A 21,108-nucleotide genomic window follows, 5' to 3' on the forward strand; every position below is an offset into this window, starting at 1 on the left:
CATTCCTTATAGTGAAAGACTCAAAGAGCTCAATTTCTTTAGCTTAACAAAGAGACAATGACTTGATTACAGTCCATGAAGTATTTACATGGGGAACAAATATTTGATAATAGGCTCTTCAACGTGGCAGAGAAAGATGTAACATGATCCAAGGGCTGGAAGTTAAAGCTAGACAAATTCAGACTGGAAATAAGGTGTAAATTTGTAACTATGAGATTAATTACCCATTGGAGCAATTTACTCTGGGTTGTGGTAGATTCTCCATCACTGACCATTTTTAAATCAAGATTGGATGTTTTTCTAAAAGATCTGCTCTAGGAATTATTTCAGGGAAGTTCTCTGGCCTGCGTTATACAGGAGGTCAGACTAGATGACCACAGTGGTCCCTTCTGGCCATGGAATCTGTGAAATATATCAGCCTACCCTTTAAACTCTGATAAAACCCTGGGAGGCGAAGGTGAAGCTCTCCAAGTAAATCAGAAAATGCAAATATTCTTTTAACACAGTGTTATGAATTCTGGACAGTTCCCTCACGTTGTCAGTTAACCAAGATCTTTGAAGAGAGAAAAGATGGATGAAAAGAAGTGTCAATCCCAGCACATCTGGTACACTGTATCTGAGGAGTGTATGTTACTCTAGGCAATTCATCACATTACAGAGCAGCCTTATAAGTAAAATGGAATCAACACTGAGATAAAATCCAATAGAAGAGATATTCATTTATGACTCCTCTTGCATTCTTCTGGGGCTGGAGATAGCAGTGATAGCAGATGATAGCAGTGATAGCAGATGACAGAACAAGGAGTAATGGTCTCAAGTTGCAGTGGGGGAGGTTTAGGTTGGATATTAGGAAAAACTTTTTCACTAGGAGGGTGGTGAAACACTGGAATGTGTTACCTAGGGAGGTGGTGGAATCCCCTTCCTTAGAAGTTTTTAAGGTCAGGCTTGACAAAGCCCTGGCTGGGATGATTTAGTTGGGATTGGTCCTGCTCTGGGCAGGAGGTTGGACTAGATGACCTCCAGAGGTCCCTTCCAACCCTGATATTCTATGATGCTATGATTCTAAATCTAGAGTGTACAGTCGTTAAAGTCACGACTCTGGGTAATTCTCTTATAAACCCATTAAGCCTAATTGTTAAATAGTCTTAACACTTCCTCATTTGCCTCATAGTGTCCTCTTAGGGTGTGTCTACACTGCAGTTAAATACCCACAGCTAGCCCATGTCAGCTGACTTGGGTTCCTGGCCCGCAGGTTGCAGGACTGTAAAATTGCCACGAGGGGGAAGGGTCCCAGAGCCTGGGATCCAGCCTGAGCCCGAACGTCTATGCAGCAATTTTTAACCCCACAGCCCAAGCCCCAGGAGCCTGAGTCAGCTGACCTAGGCTGGCCGCAGTGTAGTCCAGTGTAGATGTACCCTTAGGACACAAATCCGGTCCAACAGCACAGCTGGACAGGAAGCAGCTTTTTCAAAGAGGAGGTGACCCGGGGCCAGGATTTCACCCCTGGTGTCTTGAAATGCTTCTGGGTTTGTTTTAGATTCTGGAAACCCTGCATTAGATTCCTGTAAGTGTAAAGGGAGGGCTTGATCCGCAGCTGGCATCGGTCATTGTCGCCCTATTGATCTCATGGAGCGATGATGATTTACACCAGCTGATCATCAGAGAAATTCCTCCTAGACCCTCTTGAAGCTTAAGAGGAAACCCTTCCCTGCCTCCATATACTCTTCCCTTTCCTGCTTCCTCTGGCTGTTCCATGCAGGCCCTGTTGGCCTCCAAGGGGTGAATGAAGGTACCCGTCCATGTTGCTCCTGAATTATATGGAGAGCAATAGGGGCACTCTCTCAGTGGTCTAAGGGAGACCTTCCTCTTCCATGGGATGAGTTCACTGCTTTCCCTGCAAACTTCAAACTCTCTCAGTGCTTCCATTTCCAGGAGCGGCCAGTAAAAGAGAAAGGACAATCCCATGGTTAAAGTGCTAGCCTGGGACTTGGGAGATCAGATTCAGTTCTCTGCTCTGTCACAAACTACCTGTGTGAGCCTGGGCAAGACACTTGGTCTCTCTGTGCTTCAGTTTCCCATCTGTAAAATGGGCATAATGGCACTTCCCTGCCTTGGGAGGGTGGGGAAGGGTTTAGAATAAACATTGCAAGTGCTCAGATACTATTGTAATGGTGGCCATATAAGTACCTCTGGTTGACATCAATGGACCTATACCAATTGACATCAGCTGAGAATTTGACCAAGTTTTCAACATGTACTAAAAATGGATGTAGGCACACCCAAATTTTGGGGAACTACTAGACCAGATCTGAACTCTGGTACAATCTCACTGAAATGCAGCTACCTTTGCATGGAAGAAAGGGAAGCAAAGAACTGCCCCACTCAGCAGGGTTTTAGCCCAGAACCTGGGGACAAACGACTTCTCTTAAAATTTGGTAAGAGTACTTTAACAGCCACTCAGAGAAGACCCAACCTTCAGGTTTAAGATCACTCCCCAAAATAACATCAGGGCCGGGAAGTTAAATAAACCTGTCCATCCCACGATAAGGTTTCAGGGCTGGATGCAGTTACAGTTGCAAAGGAAAAGGGTAGTTCTTATTTTAGTGCAGCTATTTTGCTCTTCCCTGATTTCATAACGTCATGGTGAATCTGTCTGACATAAATAGAAAAGCTGTAATATCACTGGTTGTGTTTTCCTACCAGATGACGTCTCCCCACCTCCTTCTACTGTGATCGGCCAGACGAAAACATTAGCCAAAGTGACCTTCAGTCCCAGTGTTGTACAACAAGCCCAGATTGCCCACAACGGCATTCTGGGGGATTTTATCATTCGATATGATGTCAACAGGGAGCTGAGTGTCGGGGATGTGCAGGTACCGTACTCATGCCTGACCTTCCTTGTGCTATTGACTATGCCAGAGGTAGCTGAACAGTGTTGGATGCCCACATTCCATAACAAATTTCACCCAATGGAGGGTCATTTCTGCAGCTTGTAGGAGCCTAACGGCCACACCTAAGTGGTGTAACATTGACCAGATTGCAGCCACCCTTGTACTGCCAAACGATGATTAATTACCCCTTCCCCAAAAAATCACAAGACTGACTTAAAAATCATGAGCTTTTATCTTTTAAATAACAAATGTTGGGTTCTCTTTTGTTGTCTTTTGGTTTCTCAGCCTCTAGGGTGTCCTTGCTCGCAGGCTAGAAGCTTATTTTTTTCAAAAGACATGAAAGCTGAGATTCGAATGCAGTCTGATTCTGGCAGTTGAGCCTTTAAGAAACAACCGCTATTGGGAGACTTCTGATCCAATTCTCAGAGCCGGCAACACTGACACCCCTTATCTTGAATGTGACTCAGGGGAGGCAACTAGTCCCTGCACGTGATACTCCATCTTTAGCTGAGTAGCTTTCTTCCAGATCATTGCATGCCTTTGTAGTGTACCAGAGCCACACCTCTATAATCAAGATGAGGGCAGTCATTATACTGCTCATTGGACCACACGTTGGCTTCTCTTGTCACAGAGTATGTGTTCTTCATACACCACTGATATGCAACAGCAACACAAGGGAACTCTCACTATTACATAAAAACATCGGTCCCTGCAGGGAACTAGCTAAATCCCACATGATAGATAACTAAAACTCAGAGCCCAAGCATGCACTTTATCTTTTAGCATTAAAGATTCACATGGAGGGGACAATGGAAAAATTATATGTAAGAAAACAGTCAATCAAAGTCACCCGGCAGCTCTACCCACATACCTAGCAATTTTTCACATGAGCCAAACTGCAGCTATTAGCAAATGACAGATTTCGTGAACGGAACGCAGATAGCTGTGGTTGATGCTCTAAACAGGCACACAAAGAACAATATCCCTTTTAGCTGCACCAGCTATTCACATAGGCTGAAAAATCACCCCTGTGTGAAGACCCGCGTCAGTCCTATTTTGATAGCTTCAGTGGGGAGGTGGCCAGCCACACAGCCTCTGCTCAATGTCTCAGCACACGGGTGCACTTTAGACAAAGTTCAGTGTATGCATATTTTTGAAGAGATTCACAAATTCCGAGGCCAGAAGGGACCATTGTGATCATCTAATCTGACCTCCTGCATAACACAGACCAGAGAACTGCCCCGAAAGAATTCTGAGAGCAGATCTTTTAGCAAAACGTCCACTCTTGATTTAAATATTGCCAGTGATGGATAAATTGGGTAAATTGTTCCAGTGATTAATTACCCTCACTGTCAAAAATGTATGCCTCATTTCCATCTGAATTTGTCTAGCTTCAACTTCCAGCAGTTGGATGCTGTTATACCTTTCCTAGCTAGATTGAAGAGCCCATTATTAAATATTTGTTCCTCGTGTTGGTACTTAGAGACTGTTAAGTCACCCCTTCACCTTCCCTTTCTTAAGCTAAAGAGATGGTTTTCCTGGAGTCTATCAGTACCAGGCCTGTTTCTAAGCCTTTAGTCATTTTCGTGGCTCTTCTCTGAACCCTTTCCAGCTTGTCAACGTCCTCCATGAATTATGGCAAGTGGTTCTGCATCGCCTATTATGAGGCAACCTCACTGCCTTTCTCCCACCTCTGCTTGGCATCCACGTCCAAGCCTTCATCCTCTTTCACCTAGACCAGAGGTTCCCAAACTTTTTTTGCAGAGCCCCCACTTCGGAGATTCATGTCCCATGTGTGACCCCCTCACAGGGGCTGGGGAGGGGAAAGGGGGCCTGGTACTCATGGGGGCCAGAAGCAGGGCAGGAGGGGTGCTTGGTACCCCCAGGGGCAGGATAGTACTCACCACCTGGCAGTTGAAGAAGGTTTCCTCTCTCGCAGCTGTCGGATGGTCTTCGCTGCCAGGACCCAGCTCCCTGCCTGTCTTGCTCCCACCTGCCCAGGGGAAGCAAATGGGGCATGCTGAAGGGCTGGGGTCAGCAGGGAAGGCTGCTCCCTGTGAGTACCCGAGCCCCTGCCAGACACAGCCCCCACCTCACCTCGTCCCTTCAGCACAGCCCTGTCCACTTCCCCTGGACTTTTTCCAGCAGGGGAAACAGATGCCCTGGAGTTGCACTGAAAGGCTGGGGTGCGGGGGGTTCTGGAGGGGGCTCTGTCCGGCAAGGGACTCAGCACTGCTGAGGTGCAGCCTTCAGCTCCCCACTCACAGAGTCACTGCCAGCTTTCCCAGCTGAGGCGGTTGCGGGGTGCCGGTTGCAGGGTGCTGTAACTGTGGCAAAAGGGAAGCAAGACACACAGGGAGCCTTGTCCCAGCAGCGGAAACCACCCACACAGCCCCGTCCGCTTCTCCTGTCGGGCAGAGATGCCTGGCCCTTTAGTGCTGCCCATCCTCAGACAACTCCATTTGTTCAGAAGCCAGTCGAAAGCTGCCTTTGTCTTTAAACCCTGCCTGTCCTTGCCCTTAGTTATCTCCACCATTCCTTGCTTTCTTTAGCCCTACCTTGTCCTCTTTGTGGCTCCTGCCAACGGCAACAGCCTTCCTGTCTCCCTCCATGCCACTGTCTCCTTTAAAATCTCAGCTGAAAATCTCTGTTCCCCATTCAGCCAGAACCACTTAATTCTTTTCTGCCTCTGCTCTGATTCCCCGTTGCACCCTGTTCAGCATTTGGGGATGTCATCAGTACGAAAAATGCTATTCAGAATTAAGGACCAATACTGCTCCCATTGAGGTATATGGCAAATCTGTTGACTTCCCCAGGGGCAGGACCATGCCCTCTAGTTGCAAGCAGCAAAGGTATCCTGGTGATGGGTGTGGTTGACATTATTGTGACCTGCCATGTGTCCTTGACTTTCTCTCCCTCCCTCAGATCCTGAATGGATACTTCGTGCATTACTTCGCCCCCCAGAATCTCCCTCCGCTGCCGAAGAACGTTGTGTTCGTGCTGGACAGCAGTGCCTCCATGGTGGGAGCAAAGCTCAGACAGGTGAGCCAGGTGATGCTATGCGATGCAGAGTGGTTTGCTGTGAGGTTACCATGACGACCACTTAGGCTGGTAGTCTGGCCATCAGGGCTATGGGGAAATTACATGGGAAGTCCCTGGCACCAGGAGGCCCATGAGACATCTCAGCATTTGGAAGGAAGAGGATGGAGACATTACAGAGCTGGGCTCATGCAAACCCTGAGCAAAATCCAGGTCTCACTGAAGCAGGGGTAGATTAACTCACAGGCCCATGGGGCCTGTGCCCAGGGGCCCTGGGCAATTTGGGGGCCCCCGTAGGAGAGCCGGAACCTGTATAGAAGTGGGGGGATCACTGCTGCTGGAATCGTGGCCCCGCCCCCTGCTTTTCCTCTTGCCCCTGGAGCTAGGCTGTGGTAGGGTGAGCATATTTCCTACAGGGAAAATGGGACATCACACGGGGCTTTCCCAAGCCCTGCTCCCCCAGCCCTATGGAACTGGCCTGAGTCGCTCACCTGAGCCCCCCACTTCTCCAACATGGGGCTGGCCTGAGCCCCACTCCACCTGCCCTGGGTGGGGGGCTGGGGTGCCTGAGAGCAGCCCCTGGACCATGTCCCCATCCCCTGAGGTGCGCCACTCAGGGCAGGTGGAGGGTCTGGGGCTCACCGGGCAGCTCTTGCCATGGCTTGACCCCGGCTTCCAGTCTGACCGGGGGGCGGGGCCTTGGGGAGAAGGGGAGGAGCAGGGGGCAGGGCCCCATGGAAAGGGAGATGGTGGGGGGCCCAAATGTTCTTTGTGCCTAGAGCCACAATAAATCTTAATACATCTCTGCACTAAAGTCAGTGGCAATGCTTCTATTGACTTCAGTAGGGCCCGGATTTCACCCCAGTCTCTGAGAGCTGAGTGACGCTCCCACAACTGCCAAGTGGAAGCAACGGCCAGAAAGAGAGGGTGAATGGGACAAAGTCTATGACACAGCTTGATCTGTAGGACCACAACCCTCCCAAATAGCTGTCTCCTTTCCCCTCATCTCATCTCCTCCCCTTCTAGGAAAGGATTAGCCAGAGAGGCCAGTGCTGCTGAAAGCCCCTGGCCTGTCCAGTAAATGGGGAGCCTGCACCTTTACCTAGCACAGGTTTAACCATGCCCCATCAGGCAATGACACACGTCATGTCCAGGTAGGCTAAAATGCCGCTGTGTGGGATCTGCACAAGGGCAAAAGCTGGTACGAATCTGCAGGGGCAGTGCTGGGCTAGAGGCATGGCCAATGTGGCTTGGGGTTGGGACATATTATTAAGACAGGTGAGCGACATATAATCAGCTCAGCCCATCAGGTTCCCTTGCTAGCTCCACCAGCTGCTGATGAGATGTCTGGGTACAGCCCAGAGCCATCTTCTGGGGTCTGGCTGCCAGCACGGGCTCTAACTTAGCAGATGTAAACCTAGTCTTGAGAGTTTGAACCATGATATTTAGACAAAGCCTTGACTACATGCCGCACTTGAAAAGAGGCAGATCTGTACCAGCATGTGCCCCTGAAACCTCTATGGTTCTACATAACACTGGACTGTCACGGCCCATTGAATCGAGCGTTTCACTGTAACGGCCCCTTCTCTCTCTGCCTCGCCGAGCCCTGATTACTAGAGAAGTGCTAATAGGTGAAACAGCTCCCGCTTGCTGCTTCTGTGGTGATCAGCGAGGACTCCAGAAAGACGCCATGGACCCTATGCTCTGGGAAGACTTGGAGTAGCTTTCTCTCCCCTGCCCCCAGCCTGTGTATTTGTGTTTTAAATTCTGGTCTAACTAGGGGGCTGGGATTTGAGTCTGTTTAGTGCAAGGAGCTGACTGGGTTTAGGAGCAGGTCTCCCAGGGTTAATCCCAGGCCATGCTGTTTGGAATAATGGCGTGAACAAGAAATGCTAATGCCCCATAATCTTAGACCTCCTCAGGAGAAAAATAAAACCCTTTAGTGGTAAAAGGTTAATCCTTCAATCCAAGACAATACTGGGGCAGTTCACACCGACTCTTGGCAGGCTGGCCATTCAGTGCCTTAATCCCCTGGCTCAGCATTGCACTGCTTGCTAAACACTTTATCCCCCTTGTCCAGCAAGCAGGGCTGGTGGATGGGTTTTGGCTTTAGCCACTCAATTTAAGAGACAGCACTGATGTTTTTCAGCCAAACAACACAGCAGCAGCATTTCAGGGGTATGTTAGTAAAGCTACTTTCCCCTACATATGTAGTTGGGCCTGTACTCATTCAATAGCCCGTATGTCTTTATTTAGAACCTGCCCTCCTGTGTTCAGTTAGTTAGCTGCATGTTTGCCATACAAGCCTTGGGGGAGGTAATTCAATGTACTAAAAGTCACACTTGATTATAGCTTTCAGGGGAGGTGGTTAGACTTCATAGAAGTGGTGGCTTCTAAAGGAAGATATAGGATAATTATATATTATATAAGCAAGTCTATTGTAAAATAGCTAATAGAGAGACAGGGCCTGCCCAGGTACACATGGGCAAAGACAAATTGCCAGTGGATAAGTGGTGAGCTAGGTGTATGTCTGGTAAGTAAGTTAGTGCCAGCATTGGTAGCCAAATAAATTACCCCATAATGACTGTTCTGAGTGGCTCCCAGAAGATGGGGGGAATTGACAGTTGTGACAATGTGACAGTGTGATTCCAGTATGGTAAGGAAATCCCTCTGCCTGAACGGGTCTACCATAACGCACATTTTTAAACCACCTCCGGCTTTGTGTTCTCCAACTTGACAATGTTGTCTTTAGCTCAACACCATAGACTGTTTTGTGGGAGCATCAAAAACCACAAAGGGGCGGAAACACAATGTCATTGATGGCTAATGGCTAAAGACTAGCAAGAGAGGCATGTGCTAATGCACGTTGGAGTAGGGGAAATGCTTCCTTTTGCTCTTCTACAGCAGAGTTCTCAAACTGTGGTTCATGGCATGTTTGGCAATGCACCGAGACCTGGTAGGTCACATGGTGCTGGCTTTCCTCATTTCCAGCTGCTGAATCCCATGAGAAGATAGCTAAAAATACATTCAGTACTCTTCTGAGATGTCTTTTCATGGGCGGCATGTGACTCCTCCATTTGGGGCGGCTGGGCATCCCAGACCATGGCCCTGCCTCCCGCGGCCTCCTCCCCTTGAAGCCCCACACACACTCCACCCCTGCTCAGCCCCGTCCCCCCACCTCTTCCCTCGAGGCCCACCCGCCGCTCGCACCTCTTTGCCTCCTCCCTCATGTCCCGGCCCGCCTGCCAGCGGACCAGTTGGCCGGCCGCTCACTGCTTGGGCACGCCTCCTCTCCCGGCCCCCATGCGGGCGGAGCGGGAACGGGCAGAGGCGGAGGGCGGGCGGGGCCTCGTGCGGAAGAGAATGAGTGAGAGCAGGGCCTCAGGGCAGAGCACGGGTGGGGCCACAGACAGGGCTATAGCCAGAGCCCCTTTCAGCAGCGGCGCACTCCAAAGGCGGCGGGCTGGCTGTTTGGGGAGGCTTAGCCTCTCCTGGCCTCTTCTACCCTCTGCCCATGTGTCTTTGCCATGTTAGCAGCGGCTATAGCTGCCATGAGGAAGGGTGAATGTGAATGTGCCGGTCAGGACGATCCCAAATGAGAATGGGAGGCATCTGTGAGACACTTTATTATAGCAGCAGAGAAATATAGGGCTGGAAAGGACCTCGATAGGTCATCTGGTCCAGCCACCTGTGCTGTGCCAGGACCAGATATACCTAGAGCAGTGATACTCAGACTGTGGTTCACAAGCCGCAAGGGTCTCTTTAATGAGTCTCCTGCGGTGCTTTGCAGCACATGATAGTAAACCACTGTGTGATCTAATTATTAACCAGTCTAAGTTATTAACCAATCAGGATGCTTTGACTATGTTATTAACCAATTAAGTTATCAAATTGCACTAAGTTATTAACCCTTTTTTGCTGTGAGAATAATATATATATATATAAACAAAATATTTCCCTGGCATACTGTTTAAATACGAATAGTACTATAGTAAAAGAAACAATGAATTCACACTACTGTGTCTCTTTAGGGTAATGTTGATCGCTAATTTGGCTTCTGAACCACTGAGGTCTGGGTGTTACTGACCTAGACCATCCCTGACAAGTGTTTGTCTAACTTATTCATAGAAAACCTCCAGTGGTGGGGATTCCACAACCTGCCTTGGCAATGTATTCCAGTACTTAATCATTCCTTTTGTCAGAAAAAAAAGCTGAATATTGAACCTAAATCTTCTTTGCTGTAGATTAAGCCGACTGCTTCTTGTCTTAACCGTGCTGGACATAGAGAACAATTGATCTCAACCCCTGTAACAGGGTTGATTTATAACAACACTGCACAAGAGATAGTGATTCAGAATAATGTAGCAGGCTTTTGAAATCCTCTGCACTACATGGGAGCGGAATCCTGGCCTCATTGAAATCATGGCCCAAACTCCCACTGACTTCAATAGGACCAGGATTTCACCCACAGCGGGCAGCTCTTACAGGTGACCTCATGCTTATGGTCCACTTGTGCGAGTTCTTTTTCTGCTCCTGTGCTCTTCTTTTCACTAAGTGCCAACTAGTCAGTTCCCTCCATCCCTCTCTCTTTCCCAAGTATCACAGTCTTTGAAGAGACAGGACATACAGCTCCAAATCCATTTAGTGCCAGCAGCTTGTCAATGTTTCTGTGAAAGAAACATTTTTCTCCATTGTCTCAGTCCAGCAGGGAAGCTAGGCCTCCATTGCTTCTTTCTGCTGTGGTTCTAACAGCATTTGAAAGCGGGTCAGACCCTCATGTCATGTAAATCAGCTTTAGTGGTGCTATGATGCTTTACACCAGATGACGATCTGGTCCTGTGTGTGTCACTTTCCCTACACCATTTGGCAGACAGGGCATTTGTGAGAGGCAAGAAATTCCAGAGTAGGATATATGATTATAAAATACTTTATGCACTAGAGATCTAGCAGGTGTCTATTGTTGTTATGCTGGCAAGGAAAGTGCCTAAATAATTTTGTTCCTTCATTTGCAAGGCGAAATGATAGAACATATGCATGGGAGAGATGCATTAAGTATGAGTCTGATGGAAATGGGGTCTATGCAATTCCAGCAAAGAATTGGGAAGCACTAAGTTTCGTACACGGGATCAGCGGCAGCCTGTCCAGTTCAATGTGCTGCTTCTTGCGGTGGCCAAAACTCTGGGCATGGCGACACTACAAAGTTAAGTCAACCTAAGTTACATCGGTATACAGTCGCCGCAGTAATTACATTGCTCGTGTGGGTCTACATTTGTGTCGGTGGTGCGCGTCCTCACTACCAGTGCTTATATCGAGTGTACTGTCAGCGTGGGGCATTGTGGGATGGTTCCTGGAAGCCAGTAACAGTTAATGTAAGCAACACAGTGTCTACACTGACACTGTGTCAACCTAACAGCATCGACATTGACTCTACGCCTCTCACAGAGGTGGAGTTATTAAGACAGAGTAGCGGGGCAGTTACGTTACCAGGAGAGAAATTTTAGTGTAGACACTTCCAGAGTTAGGTGCCTTGCGTCGACCTAACTGTGTAGTGTAGACCAAGCTGTAATGATTCAAAAGAAGGCAAAGACCTTCCCCCAAAGTACCTAGACAGTTGTACAGTGGTGTTTTTTCAAGGCTGGGATGGGTTGCATACTAGGTGCAATTCCCTTGTAACCCCAGCATGTCGTTGCTATGATCCGATTCCCCTACCTCCACTGGCTGTGGATGTTGTGGTAGTGAAGACTGAATTGAAAGCCCCATCTACACCTGCTGTAACAGAATCAGGGGATCCAATTATAACACTTTTGTCCCCTGAGCTGGATACAACATTGTTAGAAGTCGTAGTGTTGGTAGGGTCTGACCCTGTCCCCATAACTGGGTTAAATCCCTAAAGTGTCCAATATTTTAGCTTAGTTCTGAGAATATGGTGGGTACCCATCTACACTACAACTTCTAAGTGTATTGTAACCAGGCCGGGAGACAACAGAGCTGGATCCCCTGACTCAGTTACAATTGTAGTGTGGGCAGGGCTGAAATGTGACTAGCCCCACACCAGTCGTTTTTAAGATAATGCCAGTCATGCAGCATTTCTAAATCTGTTTTCTTGGCAAAGCAGGTTTATCTGGCTCACCAGATTTTATTTTGATTGATGAAAAAGATTTCTCGCCCCTTGAACACTCACACTTACACTAGGATACCCAGTGGGGTTCTTATTTCAAGGTGCTGGGGTGTGAGCAAGATCATACTTAGAGGTACTATGCAGCCGCCATATCTATTGTCCCATTCTTAAGCAATAAGACCCTAGAAACTTCTCTGGTTTGGACCTTTCATTTCTAATTTCTTGTCAAATCCCTGAGTAAAGATATCGGGCAAAATTTCCACTGACTTTAATAGAAGTTTTACCTGAGTGAGGACCTCTGGCTTTGGCCCAGTAAAGATCCTTCTCCAAGCACTGACCAGATATTAGCTGGAAGTACTCAAGGCACTCTGCTCATGCGTGCAAGCGGTATGCCCCTGCATGTAACAGAAGATGCTGGAATCCCCAATCTCACACAATGTGATAGTCAGCCATTTGGAAAAAAGACTCAGAAGGATCAGACTAATCCATTCAGGGTGGTTTTAGTTTTAAAGCTTCTGTTCAGCTCTCTGGCCAAACTTTTAGAAAGTCACAATTAGCTAAGGATGAGATCCCGGTTGAAGGTTCCCAGGGATTGAGGTTTTACTGGGTTTGCTGAGTGTTCTCCTTAGGTGGATTTGCTTTTGTCACCGGTCACATTCTTAGAAAAGTCTGAGCACCTTGTATAAACATTTCTCTGCCTCTCCATGCCTTGACACCCAGCCCCCTTTTGAGTAGTTTCAGGTTGATTCAATTGATTGCCTGGATTCTGAATGCCAGCAACCATCAGGACCGTTTGACACCTTCCCTGCCCCACACAAAAAAAATTCCCTGTGTTGCTGAAGAACTGGCTGTGAGCTTTTTGAGTGCTAATCTGAATGGTGGCTGCTCTCCAGAAAAACCTACTTTAAACTGCCAAGGAGCCACTGAGCAAAATCCTAATCCAAATTTCAGCCTTCAGTGATTTCCAAAGGTACTATGTGAACAGCTGCCAGCCTTTCTGGTTTTATCTGGAGATTTAGAAAATGTGTCTACCCGACCATCTGGAGGAACATAGAGAAATTTTATACAATGTGCCCAGCATAGAATCTGTCAATATAGATGCCTCCCACTCTGGAATAGAGTACAGTAGAGTCACCTCCATCACTCTCATTAGATGAAAATATGAGTGAATCATTGGAAAAATAGGATCTGCCAGACTGGATCAAACTCAGCTAGTCCGGTGTCCTGTCTCTGGCCGTAACCAGCATGAGATGTTTCAGAGGAAGATGCAAGAACCTCACACTAGGCAGATGTGGGCTAATGTGTCTTCCACAACAACCAGAAGCCAATAAAATTGAGGCTAAATCAGCCCAGCCAGGGAAGTGAATGCAAGATCTGGAAGTTCAGCTCTCAGGACTGTTGGCAAAAGCTCTCCAGCTAATCTCAGTTATGTTGATGAAGGGGAGAGGCCAGACCATAGAGGGCTTTATATGTCAGTGTTAACTCTTTGAATCGGGCTCAGAGTACATAGGAAGCAAGGATAATGCAAGTTTTGAAACTGAAATGCTCTCAGGGCCTGACCCAAAGCCCAGTGAAGTCAATGTGGAAGTCTTTTCATAGATTCCAATGAGCTTTGGATCAAGCCTCTAGTTAGTACATCATGAGATGGGATGAGCCCATGTGCTACTGAAGAGATATTGACCTCTCTGCAAGATGAGTCTTTTATTGTGCAAAGTCTTTGCCACCCAGTACACTTACACAAGACATCTTCATGTCTTTTGAGCTCTGACTATGTCTAATACCTTATTAACTAGAGCTATCATGGAATTGTTTCACTCATCACCCACATGCAGCTACCTCTGGGGTGGGTGGGAGGTGGCAGCTGTTTAACAGAGCGCAGAAGCACTTCATAACAAGTTTACAGTAGGCAGCAAAGAATATCGTCCCTGTAGATTGGCTGAATGTGGGCAGGATACAACGATCTATATTGCAATCTGCTTGGAGACATTCAGCACATTTGCAGGTGCATCCCTGGGGCTTGATACAGAAGAGACATGGAATGTGTGTAAGGGAACAAGCAAACTGGAAGATGTTTTAAGTCATGGAACATCTGACTCTGAATAGGCCATGACAGGCAACCGACAGGCGGCAGTTGGAGCCTGCCCTTCCAAGTGGGGGTGGAAATATGTACTACTACTCAGGCAAACCCACACATAGTCTACTAAGGACCGATGCGTCAGGCAGAGTGACAACAGGTGATGGCATCGCACCAGGCGTCACTAGCGAAGTTCCCAGATCTGGCTCAGTGGGATTTGCATGCTAGAATGACTTGAAAAGTGCCGAAGAAGTAAACATCATCTTTTCTGGTGATGTCCTTGCTTTTCCATTCATGTCTGTTTAAAATGTTTCTCGCTCTGTGGCTGGCAGTAAGGTCCCATATGCCAGCCAGCTACTACGCTCATAAAAGCCGGCTGGATTCCATGCAGTACATTGCTGCCGGTAATTGCATTGACAGACTTTTTATTGAAACTGCAGATGCTTGGTAGGGTGAGGAGACAGAGGAAAGACTCCAGTGACAGCTAACGTTTGCAGGTCCACCAGTTTGAAGCCCATTCTGCAATCCTTCCTCAATTGGGACAATGTCATCTAGTGGTTAGGCCAGCGCTGGGTTCTGTTGGGTTCTATAGGGGGCGGAGTGGAGCTGGGGCTAGAGGCGGAGCTGGGCTGGGGGCGGAGCAGGGGGCGGAGTGGAGCTGGGCTGGGGGCAGAGGTGGGCTGGGGCGGAGCAGGGGGCGGAGTGGAGCTGGGGCTAGAGGCGGAGCTGGGCTGGGGCAGAGCAGGGGGCGGAGTGGAGCTGGGCTGGGGGCAGAGGTGGGCTGGGGCGGAGCAGGGGGCGGAGAGGAGCTGGGGCTAGAGGCGGAGCTGGGCTGGGGGCGGAGCAGGGGGCGGAGTGGAGCTGGGGCTAGAGGCGGAGCTGGGCTGGGGGCAGAGCAGGGGGTGGAGTGGAGCTGGGCTGGGGGCAGAGGTGGGCTGGGGCGGAGCAGGGGGCAGAGAGGAGCTGCGTCTGGGGGCGGAGTGGAGCTGGGCTGGGGGCAGAGCAGGGGGTGGAGTGGAGCTGGGCTGGGGGCAGAGGTGGGCTGGGGCGGAGCAGGGGGCGGAGTGGAGCTGGGCTGGGGGCGGAGCTGGGCTGGGGGCGGAGCAGGGGGCGGAGAGGAGCTGGGCTGGGGGCAGAGGTGGGCTGGGGGCGGAGCAGGGGGCGGAGTGGAGCTGGGCTGGGGCGGAGCAGGGGGCGGAGTGGAGCTGCGGCTGGGGGCGGAGCTGGGCTGGGGGCAGAGCAGGGGGCGGAGTGGAGCTGCGGCTGGGGGCGGAGCTGGGCTGGGGGCAGAGCAGGGGGCGGAGTGGAGCTGGGCTGGGGGCAGAGGTGGGCTAGGGGCGGAGCAGGGGGCGGAGTGGAGCTGCGGCTGGGGGCGGAGCTGGGCTGGGGGCGGAGCAGGGGGCGGAGTGGAGCTGGGTTGGGGGCGGAGCAGGGGGCGGAGTGGAGCTGGGCTGGGGGCAGAGGTGGGCTAGGGGTGGAGCAGGGGGCGGAGAGGAGCTGGGCTCGGGGCAGAGGTGGGCTAGGGGCGGAGCAGGGGGCGGAGTGGAGCTGCGGCTGGGGGCGGAGCTGGGCTGGGGGCGGAGCAGGGGGCGGAGTGGAGCTGGGTTGGGGGCGGAGCAGGGGGCGGAGTGGAGCTGGGCTGGGGGCAGAGGTGGGCTAGGGGTGGAGCAGGGGGCGGAGAGGAGCTGGGCTGGGGGCAGAGGTGGGCTAGGGGCGGAGCAGGGGGCGGAGTGGAGCTGCGTCTGGGGGTGGAGCTGGGCTGGGGCGGAGCAGGGGGCGGAGTGGAGCTGGGCTGGGGGCAGAGGTGGGCTAGGGGCGGAGCAGGGGGCGGAGTGGAGCTGGGCTGGGGGCAGAGGTGGGCTAGGGGCGGAGCAGGGGGCGGAGTGGAGCTGCAGCTGGGGGCGGAGCTGGGTTGGGGGCGGAGCAGGGGGCGGAGTGGAGCTGGGCTGGGGGCGGAGCAGGGGGCACAGTGGAGCTGGGCTGGGGGCAGAGGTGGGCTGGGGCGGAGCAGGGGGCGGAGAGGAGCTGGGCTGGGGGCAGAGCAGGGGGCACAGTGGAGCTGGGCTGGGGGCAGAGGTGGGCTGGGGCAGAGCAGGGGGCGGAGAGGAGCTGCGTCTGGGGGTGGAGTGGAGCTGCGGCTGGGGCCGGAGCCGGGCTGGGAGCAGAGCAGAGCTGCAGCTGGGGCTGGAGCAGTGCTGGGTGATGCTCCCTCCGCGCCCCTCATGGGGGCTGGCCCGGGCCCCGCTGCATGTCCCCTCAAGCGGTCCCCCCCAACCCAAGGTGGGCACACCCCCCAGCTTGGAGAGCACTGATCTAGAACATGAGCTCTGTGGGGCAGGAATTGTCTCTGATGTATGTACAATATCTAGCACCAGGGAAACTTAATCTCTGTATGGGCCTGAGACATCACTGTAGTACAGATAACGGTTGCTGGAGCACCCCCCCAAAAAATTAGCGGGTGCTTAGCACCCTCAGGCAGCTGGCTTCTTCCTGCCCCCCAGCATCTCCTGCCTGCCAGTGGCCCTGCTGATCAACTCCTCTCGCTCCCTCTCTGTGCCTCCCGCCCGCCACAATCAGCTGTTCCACGATGTGCAGGAGGTGCTGGAAGGTGGGGGAGGAGCGGGGATGGGGCGCGCTTGGGGAAGGGGGTGAAATGGGGTGGGAAGAGGTGGGACGGGGCGGAGCAGGGGCAGGAAGAGGCAGGGTGGGGGTGGGGCTTTGGGGCAGGGGGTGGAGTGGGGGTGAGGCCTAGAATGAGCAGGGGTTGAGCCCTCCCCCTCCGGGACAGAAGAAACCGGAGCCTATGGCACATATTACAGTGTTTACTCACCTCTGACTAGATAATCATGATGGTCCCTTCTGGCCTTAAAGTCTATGAGTAAGTGTTATCTGGTGGTTAGAGCTCAGGACTGTGAGTTTGCTCAAAACAAGTGTAATAGTCATGTTGGCCAAAACACTGCGTCTTGAACCCAGGTCTTCCAGAGCTAAAAAAAGCAAGAGTTCCCAGGGCTTCCCCTACTTGGTCTGTAACAGACTCAAACCTTCTGTGGATTGGGCACAGAGTGGGACCTGTCTCACATTCCCCATTGGATTACATAAAAATACAATGTTCTCAAAACTTGCCAAAAATTGTAGTGACCACCAGGCTGGTGGCATTCAGTCAAATGCTGTGAGAAAAGACTGTTTCCTTCATGTAGCGTGTGAAAATGAATGTTGGATAATTGAAATAAAAAGCATAACCTCCCTGGCCTCCATTTGATTCTCGCTGACCCGAGTAGCGGCTAATTGATGTTGAAATCCAGTTGAATGCATCTGTTCGACCGCCGAACTCCTTTCGACATTGTGACAGCCGTAGATTTGTCTTGTGGGGTGTAGGGGGAAGGGATCAAGTGCTTGGAATATTTTTCAGGCCTGGGGACTGACTGACTGACTGAGTCTTCTGAGGACAAACTGGGAAAGAGACATTAGGCAATGAATCAAGGGCAGAGGGTAACATCTCTTCCCTTGGCATTGACCTTTTAATTATTAGCTCCATGGAAACTGTTTGTGATGAGGAGGGTTGGAAGATGTGCCTGTTAAAAGATAAGTGATTCAATTTAAAACAAATCCAGTGAGAACAGGAATTTAGGGCTTCGTTCACCAATGTGTTGCTCTGGCTTATAACTATGGAACTCCATTGTTTTCAATGGAGCTACTCCGGTATGACTCCAGTATAACACAGTGGCGATACCTTTAAACCTGAGAGACTTTAACTTGCCCAAGACTTTCTTGCATCGAGTATATTTACAAAAGCATTTACTATTCAAATTTAATCTGGCTGCAGAGTTGATCATTAATGTATATAGTTCTTAGCATTTATATAGTGTTTTGCATGTTCAAAATACTTTATGCACATTTATTAATCTTCACAACAGCCCTGTAAGTGCGGGTAAGGTTCTATTTTCTGTCTAACCTTTGTGAATTTGTGGACACCATTCCCTGTAATACCCAAGTGCCTCACAATCTGTAATATACTTATCCTCACACTGCCTCTCTGAGGTAGGGAAGTGCTGTTATTCAAAGGGGAAACTGAGGCACAGAGTGAAGTGACTTGCACAGGGTAATACAGGAAGTCTGTAACAGAGCAGGGAATTGAACCTAGATGGGTGGCAGCTAATGCCCTAATAACTGGACCATCCTTCTCCCAAGCCCCCTTTGCAGATAGGGAAGCTGAGGCCGAAAAGTAACTTCCTCAAGGTTACATAGTGAATCTGTGATGCCCAATTTATTACAGGACCTGTAGGGAACCACATTCAGGGCAGCAAGGCTGGCCACCACAGTTATCCTTTTGTGACAGCTCTGTGTTGTGAAGAATAGTTACAGCCAAATTCTGGGCCCCCAAATCAAGGTGAATTTGTGCTGGAAGTGGCCCACCTTGATTATCATACACATTTTAAGGAGAGTGATCACTTTAGATAAGCTATTACCAGCAGGAGAGTGGGGTGGGGGGAGAGAAAACCTTTTGTATGATAAACACCCATTTTTTCATGGTCTGTGTGTATAAAAACATCTTCTGTATTTTCCACAGTATGCATCCGATGAAGTGAGCTGTAGCTCACGAAATCTTATGCTCAGATAAATTGGTTAGTCCCTAAGGTGCCACAAGTCCTCCTTTTCTTTTTGCGAATACAGACTAACAGGGCTGCTACTCTGAGACTAGGAGAAGTGATCCCTTCCCTCAGGAGGCTATTCTGCAGTCTCATACAAGTCACAGGCAGGAAGATTTTCCTGATACACAGCCAGAACTCTCCCTTTTCTTAGTGTTCTCCCCTAGCTGTATCCCCATGTATCGCACTGTGTAACTCCTCTCCTTCCTTGGTAGATATTTGTGGGCTGTTAGCAGATCCCCCAGTTCTTTAATCACCCCTTAGCCAAGTTATGCATAGTTAGCTCATTCAGGTGAGTCGTGTATGTCTCTGAGTGATTCATCTATTGGTCAGTGGTTATTGTGCCTCTCCTGGGTGAGCAGGTCTCTCAGGTATGTGTACGTAGCAATTAGACACGCGTGGCTGGCCCATGCCATGGCTTGGGATGGAGCCTGGGCTCTAGGCCCTGAGGATCCTAGAGTTCGGCTCCTGCCCGAACCTTGAAGTCCACACAGCAATGAATCAGCCCGCAGCACAAGCCCTGCAAGCCCAAGTCAGCTCGCATGGGCCAGCCACGGGTGCCTAGCTACAGTGAAGACATACCCTAAATGTCTGATTTCAGTGAAGCTGAGGCTAATCAATTTTTGCAGCAGGGCCCGATCCAATGCCTTTTGAAGCTGATGGAACGTCTTCCCTTGACTTTAGCGGGTTCCGGCTCAGGTGTATGTGTAGGAGTTGTTAAAATATCTGCCCAGGAGGTTAAAGTTTGTGAGCATGCTAAGGAAACGGGCCTGTCACTGAGGTAATTGCTGGGAGTTAATGGGAGCTGCAGTGGGCCACGCTGCTGGGGAAGCCTAACAACTGAGCATTGTCTCCCTTTTGAGCGGCTTGACTTTCATTTCACATGTGTGACGGCCACGCTTCCCCCTTGACCCGCTCTGCACAACAACCGAGGGATTGTGGTATAAATGTCATCGGCAGTGCCCTTCCACTCGGAGAAGGTGCCCCGAGGGTCTGACGCTGCGTCGTCAGCATCTGGGAATGTCCGTGTCAGCATTTAGGCACGAAACGGTTCTCTCTCACATTATCAGGCTTTTCCTACTGACCCTGCCGGGCATTCCCAGGGCTTGCGTCACCCCAGCATGCTCTTGTGAACAGACGAGGAAGGGGAGGCTGGGTGTGCGCCCTCTGTCTGCCTGTGAAGCACAGGCCATTTGCTTGGGAGGGAGGGGTGTGGCCTGGTGGTTAAAATGTGGGGCTGGTGTGGTTGGCATGCTAGAAAAATGGGAAATTTAGACAGTCGGGATTCCTAGGTTCCTTTCCCAGCTCTGCAAATGACTCGCTGTGTGACTAATGAGGCAGTTAGTTAATCTCACTGTGCCTCAGTTTACTTTGCTGTGACTGATTAATGCTTTTAAAGTGCTTTGAGATCTTGGACTAAAAGGCACTATGTAAATACAATCATTATTCGAAGTTTTATTTCTAGGAGCACCATTACATGTGCTAAAAGAAAAGGAGGACTTGTGGCACCTTAGAGACGAACAAATTTATTTGAGCTTAAGCTTTCGTGAGCTACAGCTCACTTCATTGGGTGCATTCCACTGAATGCGTCCGATGAAGTGAGCTGTAGCTCACGAAAGCTTATGCTCAAATAAATTTGTTCGTCTCTAAGGTGCCACAAGTCCTCCTTTTCTTTTTGCGAATACAGACTAACACGGCTGCTACTCTGAAACCTGTCATTACATGTGCTGTTTTCTTAATATTCATGCCAGATCAGCATGCTCTGAGATTTCCAGTGTGGTCCCATAACTGAACAGTGGGGAGGCTGCAGCAGCCAGCAGCAACTCAGCCGTATTGCTCAACACGGGCAGCTGGATTCCTGTTTCCCCTCGTCCCTGTGGCCCTCTGTCTCTATGGAGAGTTTACTCACCTTCATCTCCAGGCTCGAGATGCCTGAGTGCCTCCTGTGATTCCTTGCAAAAATGTTGATGCAAGCATAGCCCGCTGCTCAGTGTGTGTTATGTATCCTCCCCGCCCCCAATAATACACAGTGGCTCTCGATTTCAGCCTCCTAGCTACAGAGCCTGACTCTTCAGCTCAAGATGTTGAGATTCGTAGAAGTGCAGGACTGGAGGGAACCTCGAGAGATCATCTAGTCAGTCCCCTGCACTCAAGGCAGGGCTACGTAATAACTAGACCATTTCTGACAGGTGTTTGTCTAACCTTCTCTAAAATATCCAATGATAGAGATTCCACAACCTCCCTGGGCAATTTATTCCAGTGCTTAACTACTCTGGCAGTTAGGAAGTTTTTCCTAATGTCTGATCTAAATCTCCCTTGCTGCAATTTAAGCCCCTTGCT

The 21,108-nt window shown here is 50.2% G+C and overlaps 1 protein-coding gene across 1 annotated transcript in view; it reads left to right on the forward strand.

Moving 5' to 3' along the window:
• The window catches only part of ITIH5 (inter-alpha-trypsin inhibitor heavy chain 5), a 57,205-nt gene that overhangs the window by 18,424 nt on the left and 17,673 nt on the right, over nt 1–21,108 (forward strand). The window contains exons 6-7 of the mRNA XM_077807894.1: nt 2,704–2,873; nt 5,817–5,933. Of these exons, the coding sequence (XP_077664020.1) occupies nt 2,704–2,873; nt 5,817–5,933 (287 nt within the window). The remainder of the gene's footprint in view (nt 1–2,703; nt 2,874–5,816; nt 5,934–21,108) is intronic.

Source organism: Eretmochelys imbricata, chromosome 1 (assembly GCF_965152235.1).
Source record: "Eretmochelys imbricata isolate rEreImb1 chromosome 1, rEreImb1.hap1, whole genome shotgun sequence".
Lineage (NCBI taxonomy): Eukaryota > Metazoa > Chordata > Testudines > Cheloniidae > Eretmochelys > Eretmochelys imbricata.